This window comes from Platalea leucorodia (assembly GCF_965183815.1).
Source record: "Platalea leucorodia genome assembly, chromosome: 1".
NCBI lineage: Eukaryota > Metazoa > Chordata > Aves > Pelecaniformes > Threskiornithidae > Platalea > Platalea leucorodia.
Window position 1 is genome coordinate 167,747,132 of NC_138823.1, and position 19,789 is coordinate 167,766,920.

The following is a 19,789-nucleotide window of genomic DNA, read 5'->3' on the forward strand; positions in this document are numbered from 1 at the left end:
AGAAAGGGCTTGTTAAAACCCAAAATAAAACTCAAAGCAAAACTGAAGACCTCTACAAACAAGTGGTTAATAAATTAAAAAAACAAAACAAAACAGGGAACCGTACCATCTTCTACTTATCTACAGCAGCCCTATGCATTAGTATTTAAAAAATAAAACAAAATTCAGTCTGCCCCGAAAGTAAAATTTAAAGGAACAATTTTGCCAGTCAGATGTGATGAACTAACGACAAATATCGGTCAGGTAACAGCGAGACGTGCTCGCGCGCACCCCGCAACCGCACGACTGCACCCACCAGCAGGCCCAGCAGCCGGCGAAGCCCAAATCCCCACGCCCCGCAGAGGAGTCTGTATTGGCGGGAAAGGGTTTTTTTAAGGCTGTGGACCCACATTTCTACCAAAATTCTTTATATAAATTTATTAGTGGCCTTATATAGCATTCTTTCCCCATGTTTTTATTCCTCCAGCTTTCCTACTCATGGAAACATCCCAGGTCTGTCACGGGCATGTTAATAAAAAATAAGGTTGTATTTTAATTCTGAGGTTCAGCAGCTCCAGCATTTCTTAGATGCTTAAACAGCTTGACATGAATGAGACTTCTCTCCTTTTTAAGATGTAATCCACACTGTAACCTGAACTATACGCAGGCTTTGCTTATGCTAAAAAAGCAAACAAAAAAAATGCCTCCAGGCTTCTGGAGTCTAAATGACAAATGCTGGTCTGCATTAAGACAAAACTTGAAGAGCCTCCCCTCCTGTATGTCTTTTTTTTTTTTTTTTTCATTTTCTTCTACTTAAGAGAGGAAAATCTGGAAGCCTAAAGCTCTTCTTATCTAAACATCTGCAAGACTAACAACCCTGCAAGCCTAAAAAGCCCCATCCCCAGCAGGCACTCAGCACACCTTGCTCTAGGCTGAGGAGGGGGTATTGTGCAGGCATTAGCATAGGTCCATCTGAAAGCCCACCTGCCTCGGCAATCGCCTTTCTTTCTGAAGAAAGGAAACAAAATGCAAAACCTCAGCACGCAACCGGAGGAAATCCCAACCTCCAGCCTGTTTTGCTTAGGCCAGGTTTGCCAGAAACGTCCTGCCAGCGTGGGGATGCCGGTGGACTTCGGTTGCTGCTCCCGGATCCTTCGCCCACGCCACCAGGGCGAAGCAAACCAGAAGGCACCACAACAAACGGACACCTCGGCTGGAAATCTGCAGTTCCAGCAAGATCCAAAAAGGAAATATTTAGACAGATTTCACCCGCTGCCCGGCCGGCGACGGAGGGCTGCACCTCTGGGCTCCTGCCGCCGCCGCGCACCGTGACGCTGGAGATGAAGTTCGCTCACCGCCGCTCTCGTTCGGCTCCTGCCATCCTCGAAACCAAACAATTTGATAAAATACTTCCAGGTCTGAAGCGCTACTGCCCACTCGGCTGATTAGTCTCTAATGTGGCCGGCTAGAGATAAAAAACAAGGACAAACGTGCAGCGGCGCCTATGATTAACAGAAATACGGTGCTAAATTGCTGTGAAATCTTCTGTACAGAGTGCTGTGCTTTTAATATCCAAACGTGTCCCTGCTCCCAAAAATACTGCACCGCAACCGGATAATGTACAACCAGGAAAAAAAAAAAGAAAGCAGGGAAGTTAATAGACAATCCTGCTCCTTCCCCCAAAAAGCCACGGCCAGAGGAATGGTTAAAGCACGCCCAGGAGATACACAACGGTTTCAAACATCTTATTTAAACAGAAGCTTGAAACCAAGCCAAGCTCTCCAGAAAACGAGGTCAAGGCAGCTGTGAGCGTGTACCTGTCCCTGCGGCACGTCCCCCCGAGCCGGCTCGCCCATCCCCTGCTGCCCCACATCAGCATTTGCCAGTTTATCCCGCATTTTCTCTGGGTTTGGAGCAGGGGAAGCCACACCATTTCTGCTGTGCTGAAACATGGAAGAACAGAGGATTGAAGACGCCAGGAAAAGAAGTAGCTGAATATACCGAAAAGAAATATTTCTTCTTTCATTTACAAAACTGCTAAGGGCTGAGTGACGCCCTGCACAGTCCCAACTACGCAGAAAGGGATTTTTGTGTTAACATAGATTATGGGTTCCTGGTGTACGGAGTCCCACGTAAGCATCGGTGAACACTCCCTCCCACCCGAAATGAACTTTATAAATCCAGAATAACCCCCGACACGAGCCCTTTCAACAGCAGGCACGAAGAAGATTAAGAAACTCAACTGCTGTAGCTTCCACTGCAGGCCAGCCCGGGGTCCCATTTCTCATCGGGCTGGAGGAGAGCCACCGAGAACCGATTCAAGAGGCATTACAACACAATATGGAAAACTTAGAGCCCTATAAATTTTTACTACGAGCATTTACACTCCGTTCTCCACAGCTGGGGAAAATATAGGCGAAAAAAGAAAAAAAATGGTATGAGCTAAAATGCTGCTTCTTTGCCAGCTGGCAGTGCCGGCGAAGGGACTTCTGCCCAAGCTACGAATTAAGCCCTGGGTCCGGCAGAGCCCGCGCAGCCCCAAACCCTAAAGAGAAGGGGAAGAAATAAAGGGGGAAAAGGATGATTTCTGAAAATAATTTGCTTTTGCCGCTGCTCCTCTTGCAAAGGAACGTGGGTCAGAGAAAACAGACATTGGCAGGAGCATGCGAGGTTGAGGTTTGGGGGGTTTTTTTGGCCCAAGTTTTATTTATTAACTATTTAGCTATCTGTGTGTTAATAATATTAGCGTTTTAGGGGATCTTCCGCTTCAGGAAAAAGACCTGGTTAAGAAGAAAACAATTTCCAGTGCTCTCCAGTCTTCTGCTCCAATAAAAGCATCGCGGGACCCTGCTCCTTCCCCAAAATGCCCGGGAATTCCCAAACTCCCCAGCAGGCACACGGCTCCCGCGCTCCCCTTTCTGCTCGGTGCCAGGGCACGTCGAAAGAAGAAATCAAGTTTGAAATCGTGACAGCAATCATCGTAAGCAATGCTGTTCCCATGGCAGCCGGGCACGGGATTTACTGGCAGAGCACCGACACGGCGAGGGAAAGGAGAGGACGGGGCTGGGGGGACGGAAGGGCGACGGTGCCAAAAAGAGAGGGCGCAAGCCCACAGCTTAACTCAAAACCACGGCTTCTGGCTCAGCGCCATGGCAGCATCAGTCCTTGGAAAGCTTCCTCCTCCTCCTCCTCTTCCTCTCAGAGCAGGGAAGGAGAGATTTCAGCAGCAGCTTTTAGAGTTAGCATCCTCCCATCAACAACATTTAAATGGGATCACTTTTCGCGTAATCCCTGCCTCAAAATCACCTCCTTTCGACATGAGCAGGCACATACGGCAACAAAGGGAAACACTTCACACATAGGAGCTACTCTTAAACTGCGTTTTCCCTACCTGATGCAATTAACTCCTAAAATGGGTGCACACCCCTGAGCCATCTGTCCGTCCAGGGCTGCAGTTGCCCCTGGGGAAGGATGAGGCTGGATCTATCACAAATGCGGTTTTTATCACCTCCGGCTTATCACCTCCAGCAGGCGAGCAGGGGAAGAGGCAGGGTGGGCTGACGTGGCTCTCCCCCGGTGGGGTACCACCCGGGGGATGGACGGGCGGGAGTTGCACAAAGAAACCCAAAAAACTGCGTTAAAACCGACAGCCCACGTTAAAACCACCCAGCCCACGTTAAAACCACCCAGCCCACGTTAAAACCACCCAGCCCACGTTAAAACCACCCAGCCCACGTTAAAACCACCCAGCCCACGGCAGCTTTACAGAGAGGCACAGGGCGCTGCGGGCATCGCAGCCCACCCTGCAAGGCAAGGTCATTCTTTCACTCATCATCTTCACCACCTCATTGAACAATTTCTAACGATTCAAAAAGGTTGAAATTAAAACCTCCTTCCTACAGCCAGGGTTAGGCCAGGCTTAAAAGCCCGGGCTCGGCCCCTAGCCCTGCAACAGCCTGTGTGCAACCTGAACAAGCCACTAAGGCGGTTATCCTCATTCCCTACTTTTTTTTACCTGCTCCCCCCATCCCACCTCTATTTATTTCCAGGCTTTTCAGGCCACGGACATTTTAAAACCCCTACAAACAGTGTTTGCAGCAGCAAGACCCTGACGCTGGTTTAAGCGGAGGCGCTACCACAACACAGCCAAGCACGCCCTGGGGATACCGACCCTGCAAGCCAAAATCGCTCCCCACCAGGAGAAGCAGCAAATACCTTCTAAGGCTCCGCTGCAGATTTACAGTCAATACCCTCCGAGCTCATTAAAAAAAGGAGAGAAAGCAAGTGCCAGCAAAACTCCCTCTCACGTACGGCGCCTGCCGTCGTAATCCGGCGGGGACGGTCACGTTTGACTCGACTGCGGCGGCACAGCATCTGCGGGCGCTGCCAGGTTATACACTGGGAACATTTCTAGGCTCGGAGGGAAAAGGAATTAGTGGAATTAGTGAAAAAAAAGAAAAAAAAACTTTTTTTTTTTTCGTTTTGCTCAAATCCCCATCCCACGCAATCACCGGGCTGCACAGAAAAAGTTCAGCACGTGCTGAACTAAACTGCTCAAATTAAGGTAAATGATGTGCAATACCAGGGAAATCATGTCAGTATTTAAATCCTGCTGAAAAGCAAGTGGCTACACCCAGCTTCCACGAAATACAAGGCGCAAGTGATACCAACGCTTCTCTAAAGCACTCCTCTGCAGCGACAGGGGAAGCACAGCAAGGCGGGGGACCTGAAAGCACACTGAATTTAAAAAAAAAAAAAAAATAATCATCAGAAATATCTAAGCTGACTTACGATCATGACTACTGGCAACCAGCACAGGGCTTCACGCTCGGCAGGGAAATCAGCAGCTCGGGCCACCAGATATCTGCTGGACACGCAGAGGCTTTGAGGCTTCATCTGACCTGAGGAATGGCTCTGGGTGATCAGGTCTGTGCTAAAAAGGGGAAAAAAAACCCCCACCGAGCAGAAAGGGAAGGCCCCTCCCTCGGGGAGGGCGCAAGGGGGGGAAGGACTCGCTCCCCAGGGCTGAGCGGGACCCCGGGCAGCCCCAGGCTCCACCGCACCTTCTGCATTTCTGACATGGGTAAAAACATGGGGGTTTTTTACCCCTCCTTCGCCCCCTGTGCCCGCCAGCAGGACCAGACCTTCAGCAGGTAGCACCATCCCGCTTCACCTGCGGGATTTTCCTTCCAGGGGCAAGCAAATTCCTAACCTGCCCTTATCAAGGCATCGCCAAGCCTGCACGACAAATACCCTCCTCGGCGCTGCACGTCATCTTTGTCCCCTCGAATGCCTTGCAAATAAAGATTTCTCTGTTTTGGGGTGCAGGCTGAGCTTGCAAGAAGTCTACCTGCTTCAGGAGAAGGCGAACCGCACCGGTGGCCCCGGGGAGGTCTCCCACGAGCCCGGCGTCACTGGGTGAGGTGGAAACCTCTGCACCGGGACGCAGCGGGATGCAGCGGGATGCGTGCCACCCGCAACGCGCGGCGAGGAGATGCGTCACCTCGGTGGGCCCCGGCATCCCCTTCTCCCCAAAACAGCAAGCAGGCGGGAGCGGTCCCGTCCCCTGCATCCCAAGCGGGAGAGGTTCTTGGAAGACGTATCCTACCCGCTTCAGACGGAGGCAAAACCGTTAAATTTGAGGGTACTTTCTCACCTTCAGTCACCCTAGCGAGATCACCGTATAATTCACAGACACGTATAACACCGAATACTTCCATAATTTACCGTATCAAAGTCTGCGTTCACAAAATGTCCCGTTCTTACCCCAAACTCACCCCAAATTTAACAAGAAGATACTTTCCCATAATCAGGTGTCCCTAAATTCAGACTTCAAAGGGGAGAAACGGCAACCCGCGCCGTGCACCCCGAAAAACTTTGTCGTCTCAGTGCTGTAAATAAAACGTTGCAACGCCCCAGCCAGGCTTAAGGTTGCTGCTTTAATATAAAATCCTTAACGTATTTATTTCTTACGCGATTATAGATGAAGTTTAATCTTCTATTACAAAACCTGCCCGGCAGGTTAAGTCAGCAGCGGGAGACATCTTGGGAGCCGCTCTCAATACAATAAAAGAAAATAAACCCAAGCTCCCCGCAACACCAACTCCTGGAGGATCGAGCGCTTTAAATCAAACTATTTTAGCGAGATTAAACCCAGCCTAACGCGGCAAGAAGAAACGAGAGCTAATGAGTGCAAACGTGCACGCCGCTATCGCTCTGCAACATCGCGGCCGGTTGCTGTGGCAATGCTAAACACAAGGTGATACCAGGCAGGGAAATTACTGTAGGAACGGATAAATTCAACCCCCTTCCTACCTTTATTTGCAATAAAAGTGCAAGTTGGGAATGGGCTGTGCAAGGAAACTCCAAGGACTAGGCTCCGGAGTTTTTTCTGTCAGGTATTGATGCACCAGAAGGCTGTAAATGTTAAAAAAATCATTGTTTTCTGCTAACTCCGAATGACACGCTGTTTCTTTCCAGCTGCAAAACCTCCGCTGATGCATTTCCAACAGAAAAGCGATAATACAATTACAAAGTGATGCTGTGAAAACCGTCAAATCTTTGAGCGGTGGTGGGTAAAGCCAGCGGGAATCTGTGTCTGGTCCTGAAAACGGTGTTCAAGGTCGAGCACTGCCCAGGCTCCGGCTCCTTCCCCAGGCCCAGCCCGAGGCCTCTTCCTCCCGCGTCAGTATTTCGGGTCAAATTCTGGATTTCAGGTCCTGCTCCACATCAGCGCCCGGGCTCTCAGGGAGATGCTCCGGGGGATGGCGGCCTCAGATGGATCCCGAAAGGCTGAAGCTCGTTGGAGAGGGGTGGAACATTTTTACGGAAGTTTACAAAAAAAAAATTGGACAAATCAAGAAAAAAGTCAAGGAAAAAAAAAACAAATAACCTTTTTCAGCAAGTGTCCTACCAAACCTACAAAAACCAGAACCACACTTGGACTTTCTCAAGACTTTTTCCCAACGAATCCTACCAGTTCTGGCACGGAAAACCCAAACCGAAGCGTAGCCCGGGATGCTGTAAAACGTAAAAAGCGTCAGCGCTCCCGAGGGCCCCGCTTGCAGGGGTCCGGGGCTGCGCCCACGCGGGTCTTAAACCACCAACAGCAGCATTTCGGCTCCTCATTGCTTCCTTCAGCGCTGAGGAACTTGCACCGAAGCAGCTTGCGCGGCTCCACCAGTACGCCCCAGCTCGTCTTCATAATAAATCTAAATAACCATCTAAATAACAAAACGCAGCCAGTCCATTCACCTGGACGAAGGTCAAAGGCACACGGCAAACATATTAATTTTTCTTTATGTTTCTATGGCTATTAAAAGTAGGCGTTTATAAATCCTCTCTCCCCGTCTAAATATACACACAAACAAATTATATTTAGAATTCTGTCAACGGATCTCTAACGCGGGACGGCGAAAGAAGGCTGTCACCTATCCATTTTAAGCCCACTTTGAGCCACTGCAAGGAAAATATTAAATTGCAGAGGGAAAATCAGAAACAATTCAGACAAGAGAACCATCTGAAAGCCTTCTCCTTTCAAAAACCAAGGATTTCTCCGTCTACTTTTCCAAGCGAGCACCGAACCGTAGTATTTAGGAGAGCTGAGTTTATACATTAGCCGCCCTTGCATATTAAGCGTGGAGCGTGTAATTATCCGTGCACGTGCCCGGGTGACTAAAGGTACACGGAACGACGTGGAGCTCAAAATATATTGCCTGGGTAGCCTACAGTGGCTAAATTTCCTCATTTTTGAGAAACCCAGCTGCTGGAGCACACCCTCCCAGGGAGGCATCCCGAGGCCGCGACTTTCCCCGTCCCGTCCGCACGCATCGTCGCGGCCTTAGTCACCCCGCCGCAGACAAGCACCACCGATCCGCAGACCTCAAACGTCGAAAACCAAAGGAGAAAAGTATTCCCAGCACGCTCACACACGGCCAGCTCCTGGAAAAATGCACGGTTTTCCCATTTACAGGCATCTGAATTGGCAGAAACCACAGGGACCTCAACTGCTCGAAGCCAAAACGTGGACCTATTTTTTTTTTTTTCCCCTCCCTTTTTTAATTTCCCCTGAAGCCGAACACTGCGGATCTGCCCTGCCTTTGCTGCACGCCGCGGTTCTGGACCGCAAGCAGATGGAAAAGGAGGAGCAACAGAGCGGCGGGTGGAAGCTGCACAAGAATCCAGGGCAGGAGGACAAGCCAAGAGGTCCTCCTCCCTCAAAACCCAACGACCATCAGAAGACCCAACGTTGGGTACCAAAAACTAAGGAGAAGACGACTTCTCCAAGAGCAAAGCTACAAACCTCAGGCTTCGTTTTTAAGAGAACTGGGCAACGGTACCGAAAATGCGCTGCGGATGGATCAGGAAAAAGGGGAGAGAAGAGCGGAACGGGCAGCGCTGCACGGCGTCCACATTTCCTTCCTGGAGATACCCAACCTGGAGAGAAACGACCTCATTTAATTCGGCTCCACTGCAAGAAACCAGCCTCCAAAAGTTCAGGTCCAGCTGGGAATTGCCCTAAGACAACATCAAAAATAACGAACCCAAGGGAGAAATTTGTCCGGTAACGTACTGGCCCGCCAAGCGAGCAGGTGAAGGTCTTCTCCCACAACCCAGACAAATTTCGGACGCATAAAGAGCATTTTTCTTTAAACAAACTGACTTTTCAGAGACGTGAAGGCTTAAGCGCAGAGCTGAAAAGCCCTCAGGTACGCTCAGGCAGCGAGAGCCACGTTTCTCCCCTACTACTCATGATTTCGCAGCCCGTGGGACCATCGTTCATCTCCTTAATGAAGGGGCGGAGCGTTCAAAGGGAAATGCAGGTGTGAAACCGAGCCCTTCCCATCCATTAGCATCTCCCCGACGGATCGGAACAACACACTCAAGGACCCGAACCGCCGTATTTAACCACAACGTGTTTGCCAGGAGCTCCTGCCTTGTGCTGAGGGCACCGACGTTACCGCTCATTTTCCTTAGAGAAAAGCAGAAAATAGAATCCAGATGCCTACGAGAAGCAAAAAATAATCAAGTCCCGAAGCGGCACAAACGCTGAACTGCCCACGAGTCTCCACAGCTGCAACACACTTTAAAAAAAACCCGTAATAACAGCCACGACCCAAAAACCTGAAGTTTTAGACTGTTTGAATCCATATCAAGTCACATCAACAAAATCATCGGGGTGTTCAAACACACCGGCCCCAAACCCCGGCCCCACCAAACCACCCACGCGCACCACCAAGCCCCACCAGCATCACCGGCCCGTGGAGATGCAGGACGATAGGAGGACCGTCCTCCCCCAAAACGGAGTTAAATTCAAGTTGGGGAGGTCTACCTGCAGCAGAGCGCAGGAGAAGAAGGGGATAAACACATTTCAGCCACAGGGAACCTTTGCAGCACCTTCGGTTTCCATCGTAACGCGGAGACGCCGGCTGAAGAGATCCCCAGGAGCCTCCACCCGATCCATCTCGCCCCGTGCAACGACCCCAGCAAGGCGCCACTTGTTTGAGAGGGTCCTCCAACCGTCGGTACGCAGCGGCCAGGGACGATCGCGGCGTCTTCTCGCTCGTCCCGGGTTTGCCCGTATCGGCTGCATCGCTACAGCTCCAGTAACGGCACGAAGAGACGAAGTTTCTTCCGCTCGCAGCCTACGATACAAACATCCACCAAGTAGGTCCAGGCCGGCGTCGGGCAGCTCCACGGAGAAGCTGCAGGCGGCGCGTGGAGCTCGGCGGCGGCTTCAAGCTGAGGCTGGCCCCAGTCTGAGCGCCCACAGAGGCGAGGAGAGCTGGCTCTGCTGGACGCTGAAGGTCTCAAGAACCTGAGCTCTGGCTCAAGAGTGGGATGCGGAGAGCGATCAACCAGGCGGAAGCCAGCCGGAGCTTCTTGGCTAGCAGGAAAACTCCGGTAAACGCCGTCAGCACGTACTCAAGTCGCCTGTAGTCCAGCTCCCCGACGCAATATCCCACCTCCTCCAGCCAGCGTGGGGCTCCATCGTAGCAACAACGATGCCGCATCCTTGGAAGTGTTCAAGGCCAGGTTGGATGGGGCTTTGAGCAACCTCATCGAGTGGAAGACGCCCCTGCCCATGGCAGGGGGGATGGACTGGGTGATCTTTGCAGGTCCCTTCTGACCCAAACCATTCCGGGAATAATCCCCATGAAAAATAAGGCTGAGGCTGCTGATTTACCGGGCTCCGCTTCCGTCACTGGGCTCTGACCGACGCTCTCCAAGCCCCCGCGTCTCGCAGCAGCACAACTCCAGCGCGACGAGCTACAAAATCAGCTCCTCCAAAAAATGAACCACGCTCATCACGCCAGCGGGTAGGGGACCGGGAGAAGCCACCGTCTCCGGCAGCAGCAAACATCCCGCAGCCATCACGGTTTGTTTTTAATTGCGCTCTCCACCGCGGCGGCCGACCGCGCTTTGGAAATACCCGACAGGTTCCTGGGACATGCCGTACGGCGCATTTCTAATATCGCGGCATTCGAGAGTGGGAAAGGAGACAACGAACCTCAAGCGTCTGAAGAAAACCATCGCTGAGCTACCGCAAACAATCCTTTTTTCACGCTAAAAGCCCACGCGCTGGGAAGAGCACGTCCTAAACAAGACGGGCCAGTAACGAAGCAGCGAGCACGGCTGCCGGGCTTCGAGGCAGGCACGGGGAAACAAGGCCCCTAAAAACATCTGAACGCCTCCCGACAGCTTGCAGAGCCCCAACCCAGAACGCACACCCCAAGAACGCCCCAAAACCAGACCAATAAATCAGCATTTCTTTTAAAAAGCCGTCAGAGAAACGGCGCTGGCTTCTTTCAAGAGCCCAGGTTTGCGACACCCGAGATTGTTTTAGGCAGCAAGCGGCAGCGTGATATAACCCGTACGCCTTTAACCGTCAAGCTCCGCGTGAGGCTTGGTTTGACACCCAACGCCACGCGCCACCCCAGCCCCCGCGGCCAGGATCCCTCGCGCTCTGCGCTAAAAAGGTGAAAGACCTAAATTAGGATAAAACTTTTTGGACGGACAGTAGAGTCATTTGAACCCGGCGGGTGGCTCAGGGTGGGACCGTCGCTCCCCGCCGGGGTTAAGCTCACGTAAATGAGGTTCAGGGCTTCCTCCAAGCTCTCCTGTCCCGGGAGAAAGGCAAGAGCCACATCTAGCAAAACACAACCTGGATTTCAAATTAAATCCTCCGTTTCTCACTAATTTTAGAAAGCTCGGCCGCAGGCATCGTTTCAGCTGAAACAGATCCTCAGCTGCTCCAGGTGGGCACAGACAGAACTCGCAGCGTTCGCTCAAAAAGGTTTGCTCTGTTGTCCTTGCTCAAAACGCGCCATTTTTAGCTCTGCCTCCGGTCCAACCATCGCACAGAGGTGTGCTACGGGCCAGGCGTCTGCCTCCTTCCACCCCGGAGCCGGCCGCACGTCGGGGATGCCGCACGCGCAAAGTTTACGAAGCACCCGAATCCTTCGCGAAGGAAGTCTAAAAATGTCAAAATAGCGTTCGTGAACCAACAAGAAAGGGGGAAAAAAAAAAAAAAAGAAACCCCACCGCTACCAGCAGGAACGGAATGGCTTGCTCAGAAGAAGCGATAAAGCCGGCGGCCCTGGCGTGATGTCGGGGGGGGTTGGTGAAAATCCCCAGCGGAGAGGAGAACCAGAGTTCACCGGCCATTAGGCTGCTCTCCCCCCTTTTGCCTGGTTCCTTCCTCCTGTCAGAAAATGGGGTCAGGGCAGGGGCCGGCCCGGGGCTGCTGGAGGGAGGATTCAAAGGGCAAAATAAAGACGGGACTCGGTAACTCCTCCGCACACCGGCAAAAACGAAATAATAATAATAATGATAATAATAATAATAAAGGTGCGGAAAAATGGCCCCCCGGGGCGGCCGGGACACGTCCGCACTCACCGCCCGGCCTCCCTCCGCGGGGCGGGCGGCACCGCTCCCCCCGCCGGGCCGGGGGCCCGGGCCCCGCCGCCCCCGGGCAGGGGAGGGAGGGCAGGGCAGGGGCGGACCCCCGCCACCGCCACCCCCGGCCCCGGCCGCCGGCAGCGCCCGCCGCTCCGCTCCGCTCCCCCCCCCCCCCCCCCGCCCCGCGCTGCCCGGCCTCCGCCCGCCGGCGCCCGGCCGCCGCGCTCACGCGAGGCCGGGGATGCGCGGCCTACCCCGCCCGCCCGCCCGCCGCGCCCCGGGGAGGGAGGGAAGGGGCAGCGGGCGGCGGCGGCGCCCCGGCCCCGCTCCCCCGGCCCCGGCGGCTCCCCGCGGGGCGGGCGGCCCGGCGCGGCGCGGCTCGGCCGGGCCCGGCAGGCCCTAGGCCGCGGCCGGGGGAGCGGTCGGGGCGGCCGGCGGCGCGGCCCGCGCTTACTCCGGCGTGGGGTGCTCCGGGTCGTAGAAGTCCCCCATGGTCGGGCGGCCGCTGTCGGGGGCAGGCGCGGCCCCTCGGGCGGGCAGGGCCGGGCCGGGCCGGGCCGGGCCGCGCCGCGGGGGAGGCCCCTCTCCGCCCTCCGAGCCCGGCGGGGGCTCGGCTCCGCCGCCGCCGCCTCACATCCTCCGCCGGGCCCCGCGCTGCAGCGGCCGCCGGCGGGGCCCCGCCATCCGCGCCGTGCCCTGCCCTGCCCTGCCCGCCGCCCGCCGCCGAGTCCGCCCCGGCCGCCCGGCTCCTCCCCGCCGCGCCGCCGCGCCGCCGCTCCCAGCCCGCTCCGCTGCCGCCGCCGCTCCGCTCCGCTCCGCTCCCCCCGGGCGGGCGGCGGCACCGCCGGCGACGGGCCGGCACCAGCCGGGACCTCGCCCGGATCGGGCGGGGGAGCCCCGGGGCCACGGCGGGACCGGCCGCGGGACGGCCGGGATCACCCCGGGATCGCCCCCGGGATCGCCCCCGGGATCACCGGGGCCACAGCAGGCACCAGGACCTCGCCGGGATCAGCCGCGGGATCACAGAGATCTCCCCGGCATCACTGGGACCACGCCGGGATCGCCAGGATCTCCCCAGGATCACTGGGTCCACACCGGGATCCGCCGCAGGATCGCCAGGATCTCCCCAGGATCACTGGGTCCACACCGGGATCCGCCGCAGGATCGCCAGGATCTCCCCAGGATCACTGGGTCCACACTGGGATCAGCCGCGGGATCGCCAGGATCTCCTCGGGATCACCCCCGGGATCACCGGGACCACACCAGGCATCAGCGGGAGCACGCTGGGATCAGCCACAGGATCACCAGGATCTTCTGGGGGTCACTGGGACCACACCAGGATCAGCCACAGGATCACTTGGATCTCCCCGGGGTCACTGGGACCATACCAGGATCAGCCATGGGATCACCAGGATCTCCCCAGGATTACCGGGACCACACCAGGATCAGCCACAGGGTCACTGGGACTACACTGGGATCAGCTGTGGGACCACCGGGATCTCTTCAGGATCACCCCCGGGATCACCGGGGCCACACCAGACACCAGGACCACAGCGGGACCACAACGGGATCAGCCACGGGATCACTGAGATCTCCCCGGGGTCACTGAGACCACACCAGGATCAGCCACAGGATCACTGGGATCTCCCTGGGATCACTGGGACCACACTGGGATCAGCCATGGGATCACCAAGATATCCCTGGGATCAGCCACAGGATCACCAGGATCTCCCCAGGGTCACTGGGACCACACCAGGATCTCCCCAGGATCACCTCTGGGATCACCAGGATCACCAGCACCCCGGATCACCCACGGCACCCCAGGATCGCCCCCAGGATACCAGCACCCCCGGGATCTCCTGTACCCCAGGGCACCGGCACCCCAGGATCACCCGCAGCCCAGGACATCAGCATGCCCGGGATCACCGGCACTCCCAGATCACCTCCAGGATCACCATCACCCCCAGGATCACCCCGACTCCCAGACGCTGGCACCATGGGACACCAACACCCTCGGGATCACTCCCGGGACACTGGCACCCTGGGACAACGCCAGGATCTCCCCCAGGATCACGGGCGCGGCCGGGATCCCAGCCGGCACAGCCCTGGGATCGCAGCCCGCACGCCGGCACCCCGGGCCCTGCTCCGAGGAGGCCCCCAGGTCTCCGCGCCCCGGGGCGGTGCCTTCCCCAGGCCCTGCCAGCGCCCGGGGCCGCCCTTCGGAGCCAAACGCCACGAAAGCACTAAAAGCCGCCCTCGTCCTGTCAAAGGAGGCTTTATTTCACCGACGCCCCCAGCCCCGGGGAGAGCTCCCCCAGCGAGGCCGTGCCAGAGCCCCCCGCGCACCCCCCCACTTTTGGGGTGCGGTACGGGCCTTCCCGCTCACGCGGGGGCCTCCAAACGACTGACAGCATCCAAAATTGAGATTCCTTCCTTTTTTTTTCCAGATTTGGGACCACGGCGCGGGCAGCAGCGGCACAGCGGCCTGCGAGGACGGGGTGGGTGGCACTGAGCAGCACCCACGCGGAAGCACGAGGGGGACGCAAAGGCCAGGTGGGTGGAGGAGAAGGTCGAAGGAAGGCTTAGCTCAGTTCGTGCGGAAGCCTTTTCCTGGGAAACTGAGCCTGGGTTGAATTTCCAGCAGCTTTATAAGCCTTTGGAAACAGATAATTGGCAAGAAAAGGTGATTTTAGGCAGTTACCCACGGCACTTCTGGGGAGCGGGGGCCGTTACAGCAACAGAAGTGAGCTGCAACAAATTAAACCAAACCCAACAGCTTGGACTAATTCATTTTCCCAGCATTTCATGTAAACGGAGATGGCCTGCGGAAAACCTCCGCCCCGGGATGCTCCCGCCATGGCTGGTGCCGGTTTTGGCAGCGGCGGCTGTTTGTCCCCCATCCCGGTGCTCGGCGTGGCCCAGCTCCGTAAAGCTCCAGCCAGTGGGTTTTCCAGTAACCCCAGTGACGTGCCAGTGGGTTTTCCAGTAACCCCAGTGACGTGCCAGGCTTTGGCCAGGGTGTTCCCGATGGCCGTGGAGCACGGGTGCTGCGTTTTGGGGCTTTCAGCATTATTCTTCCAGCTCCTCAAATAATTTCGAAGCTCTCGGGGCTCCACGACCTCCTGGCGGGATAAAGCAGCGACTCCTGCCCGCAGCGGTGCCGTCGGTGGTTACGGCAGCTCTACACGCAGACCGGAGCCTGCGCGTTGGCCGCTCCGGCGAGCAGCACCCACTGGCTGATGGCAAACGCCGTGGGCCACCTGAAACGCGTAGTAGACCCAAAAATCACGGCTGACAATTTTATTCCTTGCAGGGAGAAGAAACAGAAGCCCCAAGGAGGAGCCGGACCCCAAGAGCTCCTTTAAGCCAAGCTTGCAGCGTGACCAGCACATGTAGACATAGATATATAGGGACCCACGTCCGTACGCGGCTCCTCGGAGCCACGGCTGTGGTACAGGCGGAGAGGAGCGACGCGGGAGCCAACGCTGGTGGCAGGTCGGGCTTGAGGAAACGCCTGCCGTCGCCAGAGCTTCCCGGGAGGGCGCCTGCTGCTGTCCTTGCCTAGGCGGGTATTAAATCCGTATTTGTTGGTTTGTTACCTTCTCCGGGCGGGTGCGTACGCCGGGACGGCAGGGCGCCCGGCGGCACGGCCAGCCCACGCGCGCGGCTTTGCCCTGCGCCCTGGGCGAGCTGGGTGGTGGAGGGAGCCCTGTGACATCTCGCGTCTCTCGTCATTTGGGGTAAATCGCAGGACCGGACCGGCTCTGCCCCAGCAAGACTGATGTGCTCGTGAACCGTTTGCAGCAGCAGGAGGAGATGGGACTCCCTCGGCTGGATATTTGGTGTACCAACTTCCCTGGAATGTGCCGGAGTCAGCCTCCCACCTCCACTGGTGCTGGAGGAGGAGGACTTCCAGCAGGCCTTCGGCACGCTCCGCTCAGCAGGCGAAGGTAACAGCAGCCTGGCGAAGCAGCGCGCTATCCTCTGGAGCTTTCCAGTTGCTGGGCACCGCGATCTCCCCCTGGATCCGAATCGCCTTCGTGGAAAGCAGTGGGCAAACACTGCCCCATTCCTGCTGCACTGGGGTGGGGAGGCCGCCATAAATCAACGCGGCTAACGCCAGGCAGCTGATGGCAACGCTCCTCCGCTGCCTGCGCCTCTCCAGCCCCTTCCTCTCCCCGGGAGAGCAAACGCCACGGGGTTGCTCCGACCCAAGGGAGGACTCGCTCTCATCCAGGCTCGGCTCCTCGGGATCCGCCTTGGGAGCATCAAACCAGCAAAGACGTGACTCGACACTCCGTCGAGAACAAGCCCTGGGCGGGACTGGGCGGGAGGGAGGGAGGCAGAAGCAGCCCGGCTTGTCCACGACGCATCTCTCTGTCGTGACACCGCCTTTTCCAGAGACGCTCCCAAAAACAAGCGCTGCTATTGGAACTCCCTGGCTTGCTTCCCGTCTAAACAGCGGGTTTGATTACCAACAACCGCCGGTCTAGCGGCACAAAAGTTGGGTGGTTGGGTTGTTTTTTTTTTCCCTACTGTTTATTTTTGATAAATCTATTGTGGACATGAACGCGAGGCACTTTGAGGTGACGTTGCTTATTGAACGCCGGGTTCCAGGCTGAGCCCGAATCTGCTACATGACATGCAGAAAGGAGAGGGGTTTATTCTTCCCAGCAGCCGTGATGAGCCCGGGTTTCTTGCGCATTTGCTCGAGGGACGACATGGTTCTGGTGTATGTGTGCTGGCAACAGAAAACAAAAAAGGATCATTAACGTGAGCTCAGTTTTCAGAGCAGAATTCTCACCTGTAAAAGCGTTTTTCCTGAAAAAAAAAAAAACCCAATGCCTTCCCAAGCGGTGCTGGAAAAAGCTGCCCGAGTAACCCCCATCACAGCAGCGTTGCTCCACCGGTGGCGGATCCCGGCAGGCTCAAAGCAGGGCACAAGAAGCCCTGGGAAATTCTCCTCCCGAGCACTGAAGAGCTGGTTTTGAGATGTTTGCCTTAAAAACACTTACTGATTGAGTTGTGCAGCCCCGTTACCCTCATAAACACCCCATCTTTTGAAGCTCTGCCAAGCTCAAGGCCTTGGTGGTGTCTTATGGTGAGCCCTTGCCAGGAAGGAACTAGACGCGAGAAGCGCTGAGATCGGTTTTTAGCAGAAGCCCAGCACGGGATGGGGCCTTGACATCAGCCAGAGCCCAAGAACAGGTCAAAGAGCGGAGTTGTGCTAGGGAACCAAACCAGCATCTTTCAAAAGGCTACGGCCGAAACGGCGTCCGTCCCAGAAGAGCCCTACACCCCGCCTGGCAGCGAGGCGCAGGATCGCTCTCCCACCGTGCATCGGCAGGGGTAGGTGGAGCTGGGCCCAGCTGAGGTTACCTTTTGATCAGTCTTCATTTTCGCCTTGTAGAAGGAGACTGAAGCTGGGCAGGCCGGCAGCATGGTCTCCTGCATCCGCTCAAACCTCTCCTGTTCGTCTTCCTCCTGGCAGCAGAAAGACAGACCCCACTCCGTGTGAAAAACACACGTCTGGAGACACAGAGGTCAACCCATCCCGTTTGCCGCACTGAACGCTGATTCAACAATCTCTCCGAAGCCTCGGAAGTGAGAGGTCCCCCCTTCCCACGGCTCAGGTGAGCAGATTTGGGCAGGACTTTGGGCAGAATCCATCTGCAAGCGTAAAGCCCCAAGGGGAGTTCCCTCAGCGGTCTTCTCATGGCCACGCTCTGCCCACAGCTACCCGCAGGACAGTCTCCCTTCCACTGCAAGATAACGTCACAGCTTGAAGGAGGTCTGAGCTTCAGCGTGGTCCCCCCCGAGCCCAGCCAGCTGATGTCCATGCCCACGCTTCTCCAGGGAACCGTCTGGAAGGCGTGAGCACGCTGAAGAGGAACACAGGTTGAATGGAAGTATGATTTTTTAAGGTATCAGCTTGTGTATCGTGTTTTCATGCCAGGTTTGAGGATAGCTCTAGCAGATTCTTGGGTCACCTTCTGTGGCGGTTCATGAGTAGCCTGGAGAAGGTGACAGTGAAGTTCTGGTGTGATAAAAGGCAGGTGGCCAAACCGAATCAAGCCGAGAGGACAAGATGCACTCCCGGCAGAAACGGGTTAGAACGGTTAACGAAGAGCCAGCCTGGAAACGAGAAAATGGCTCTAAGTAGGAAACAAACCTCCAGAGAAAAATGAAGTGGCTCCCTCCCAGGCCCAGTATGGGCCCCAGCACGGCCAGTGACACTGACTGGGAAGCTGCAGTGAACTGCCCAGTGAAAGGAAGAAGAAGAAACCAGCGCTGGGCAACATTACCAGGGACACTGTTTATCTTCCGCCTGAAGAGTTCTGCCTGTAACATCAACAACTTGGCACAGCTGCAAAGCATTGCTACAAGGCATGCTTCCTTCACCTCTGGGGTTATAATTGATGTGATGACAAGAAATCCAGGGCTGGAAACCATTAAGGGGGTTTCTATGAATACATTGAGTAACTTGGGTTAGTAAAAGTGACTAGTGATGGATTTCCTCTTTTCCCCAAGGAGTGACATCCCGGACCCGGGCAGGCGGTCAGGGTTTTCCTGTTGACCTCATCAGGTGCATTGCTTTATCCAAAGGGGTTTGGGTTGGGTTTTTTTTTTTGCTCTTTCCCATACAGGTCTGGATCTAAAATCTTCCACAGTCTGGTAGATCACAACATTCTGTTTAAAAGTAAATTCACTACATTTTTTTTTTCCCCTCACATCATGTTTGTTATTCATACCCTCAAGGGAACTAATTCAGTAGGATGGGAAGGTCTCTGAGCAGCCTTAAAACCCTTCACATGCCTTTCCAGGCGGGAGTAAAGAAAATGCTTCGCTGAGATTTACAGTCAAAATCATCAGACACCTGCAGACAGAAGAGTTCCTTTTCTCTTTTCCTTCTAAAGAGCTAAAGCCATCCTGTCCCCCACTACACGCTGGCTAGAAACGGGGCTGTGCGTGTAGGAAGGGGGTCACGCAGCTCACCCCCTGCTTCTTCTCTTTCCCCAAGACCTGCGGGTGCCCCCTGCTCCTGGTAGGGACGGGCTCCTGGGAGAGACGGACCTAGGACCCGGCCCCGCAAGCCGTTCTCTGCCACCTGCAGAGGTTAAGCAGCAATGATGGCGATGTTGCACCTACAAAGAAAGGGCTGATTGCCCCTTGCAGCCAGGGTGGGATCTCCCTCCTTGCCATGCATCGCTCCGTGGTGTCGGACAGAGCGGAAGCACTGCCACCGCGTTCCAGCGTGAAGCTTTTGAGTTTGACATTTAACAGTGAAGGACAAAACCTGGAATGACTCCAGAGGAGAATAATGCAAAGAAGTCTGGTAAATGAGAAGCTGCAGAGAAACGTGCTTCGTCAGGAACGACAAAAGACCCCAGCTACCCCAAAATGGTGGTTTCTGACCAGAGGGCTGGCTGAGCACCAGTTGCCACAACACGGAACGCAATAGTTTAGCTGTAAACGTTACAGATCGTACAGACTGGAAACGAGCCTCCCCGCTACCCCTCACACCTCCGGGCAGTTTGCCCGATTACTGATAGTCAGCAGATGACTGGGTGCTTCAATCACTCTGTCCTATTTTAGCCTCTTAATGGTAAAGCTACCGTGAAGGCAAGATGTATCTCCAGATAGCTGCTCTCTGCATCACAGCAGATAGCATTTCAATGCCAGCCACTCTGCGTAGAGAAAGGGGCAGAGCTGCCATGCCCTCCTCCTCCCACGGGCTTAGTTGTGCCCTCATTGCCATGCCACGCGTGGCTATCAAGGAGAATAACTTACCAGGCACATGACCCTGTTTATGGGAATCATTCCAGGTCTGATGCTGCCACCGGGCTTCAGAGCTTCCTGCACATCCTTGGGGATAAGGAAGGACTCGCTGTACCAGATCTCAAACTCT

General features: G+C 55.6%; 2 protein-coding genes across 2 annotated transcripts in view; both read right to left on the reverse strand.

Moving 5' to 3' along the window:
- The window catches only part of SETD2 (SET domain containing 2, histone lysine methyltransferase), a gene marked incomplete at its 5' end in the record, with an annotated part of 72,890 nt that extends 60,369 nt beyond the window's left edge, over nt 1–12,521 (reverse strand). Inside the window, one exon of the mRNA XM_082305106.1 lies at nt 12,335–12,521. Within this exon, the coding sequence (XP_082161232.1) occupies nt 12,335–12,372 (38 nt within the window). The remainder of the gene's footprint in view (nt 1–12,334) is intronic.
- A 3,713-nt stretch (nt 12,522–16,234) lies between these two features.
- Nucleotides 16,235–19,789, reverse strand: part of KIF9 (kinesin family member 9) — a 29,175-nt gene continuing 25,620 nt past the window's right edge. Inside the window, exons 19-21 of the mRNA XM_082323576.1 lie at nt 19,672–19,787; nt 17,260–17,364; nt 16,235–16,621 (exon numbers count right to left, since the gene is read on the reverse strand). Of these exons, the coding sequence (XP_082179702.1) occupies nt 16,514–16,621; nt 17,260–17,364; nt 19,672–19,787 (329 nt within the window). The 3' untranslated portion in view covers nt 16,235–16,513. The remainder of the gene's footprint in view (nt 16,622–17,259; nt 17,365–19,671; nt 19,788–19,789) is intronic.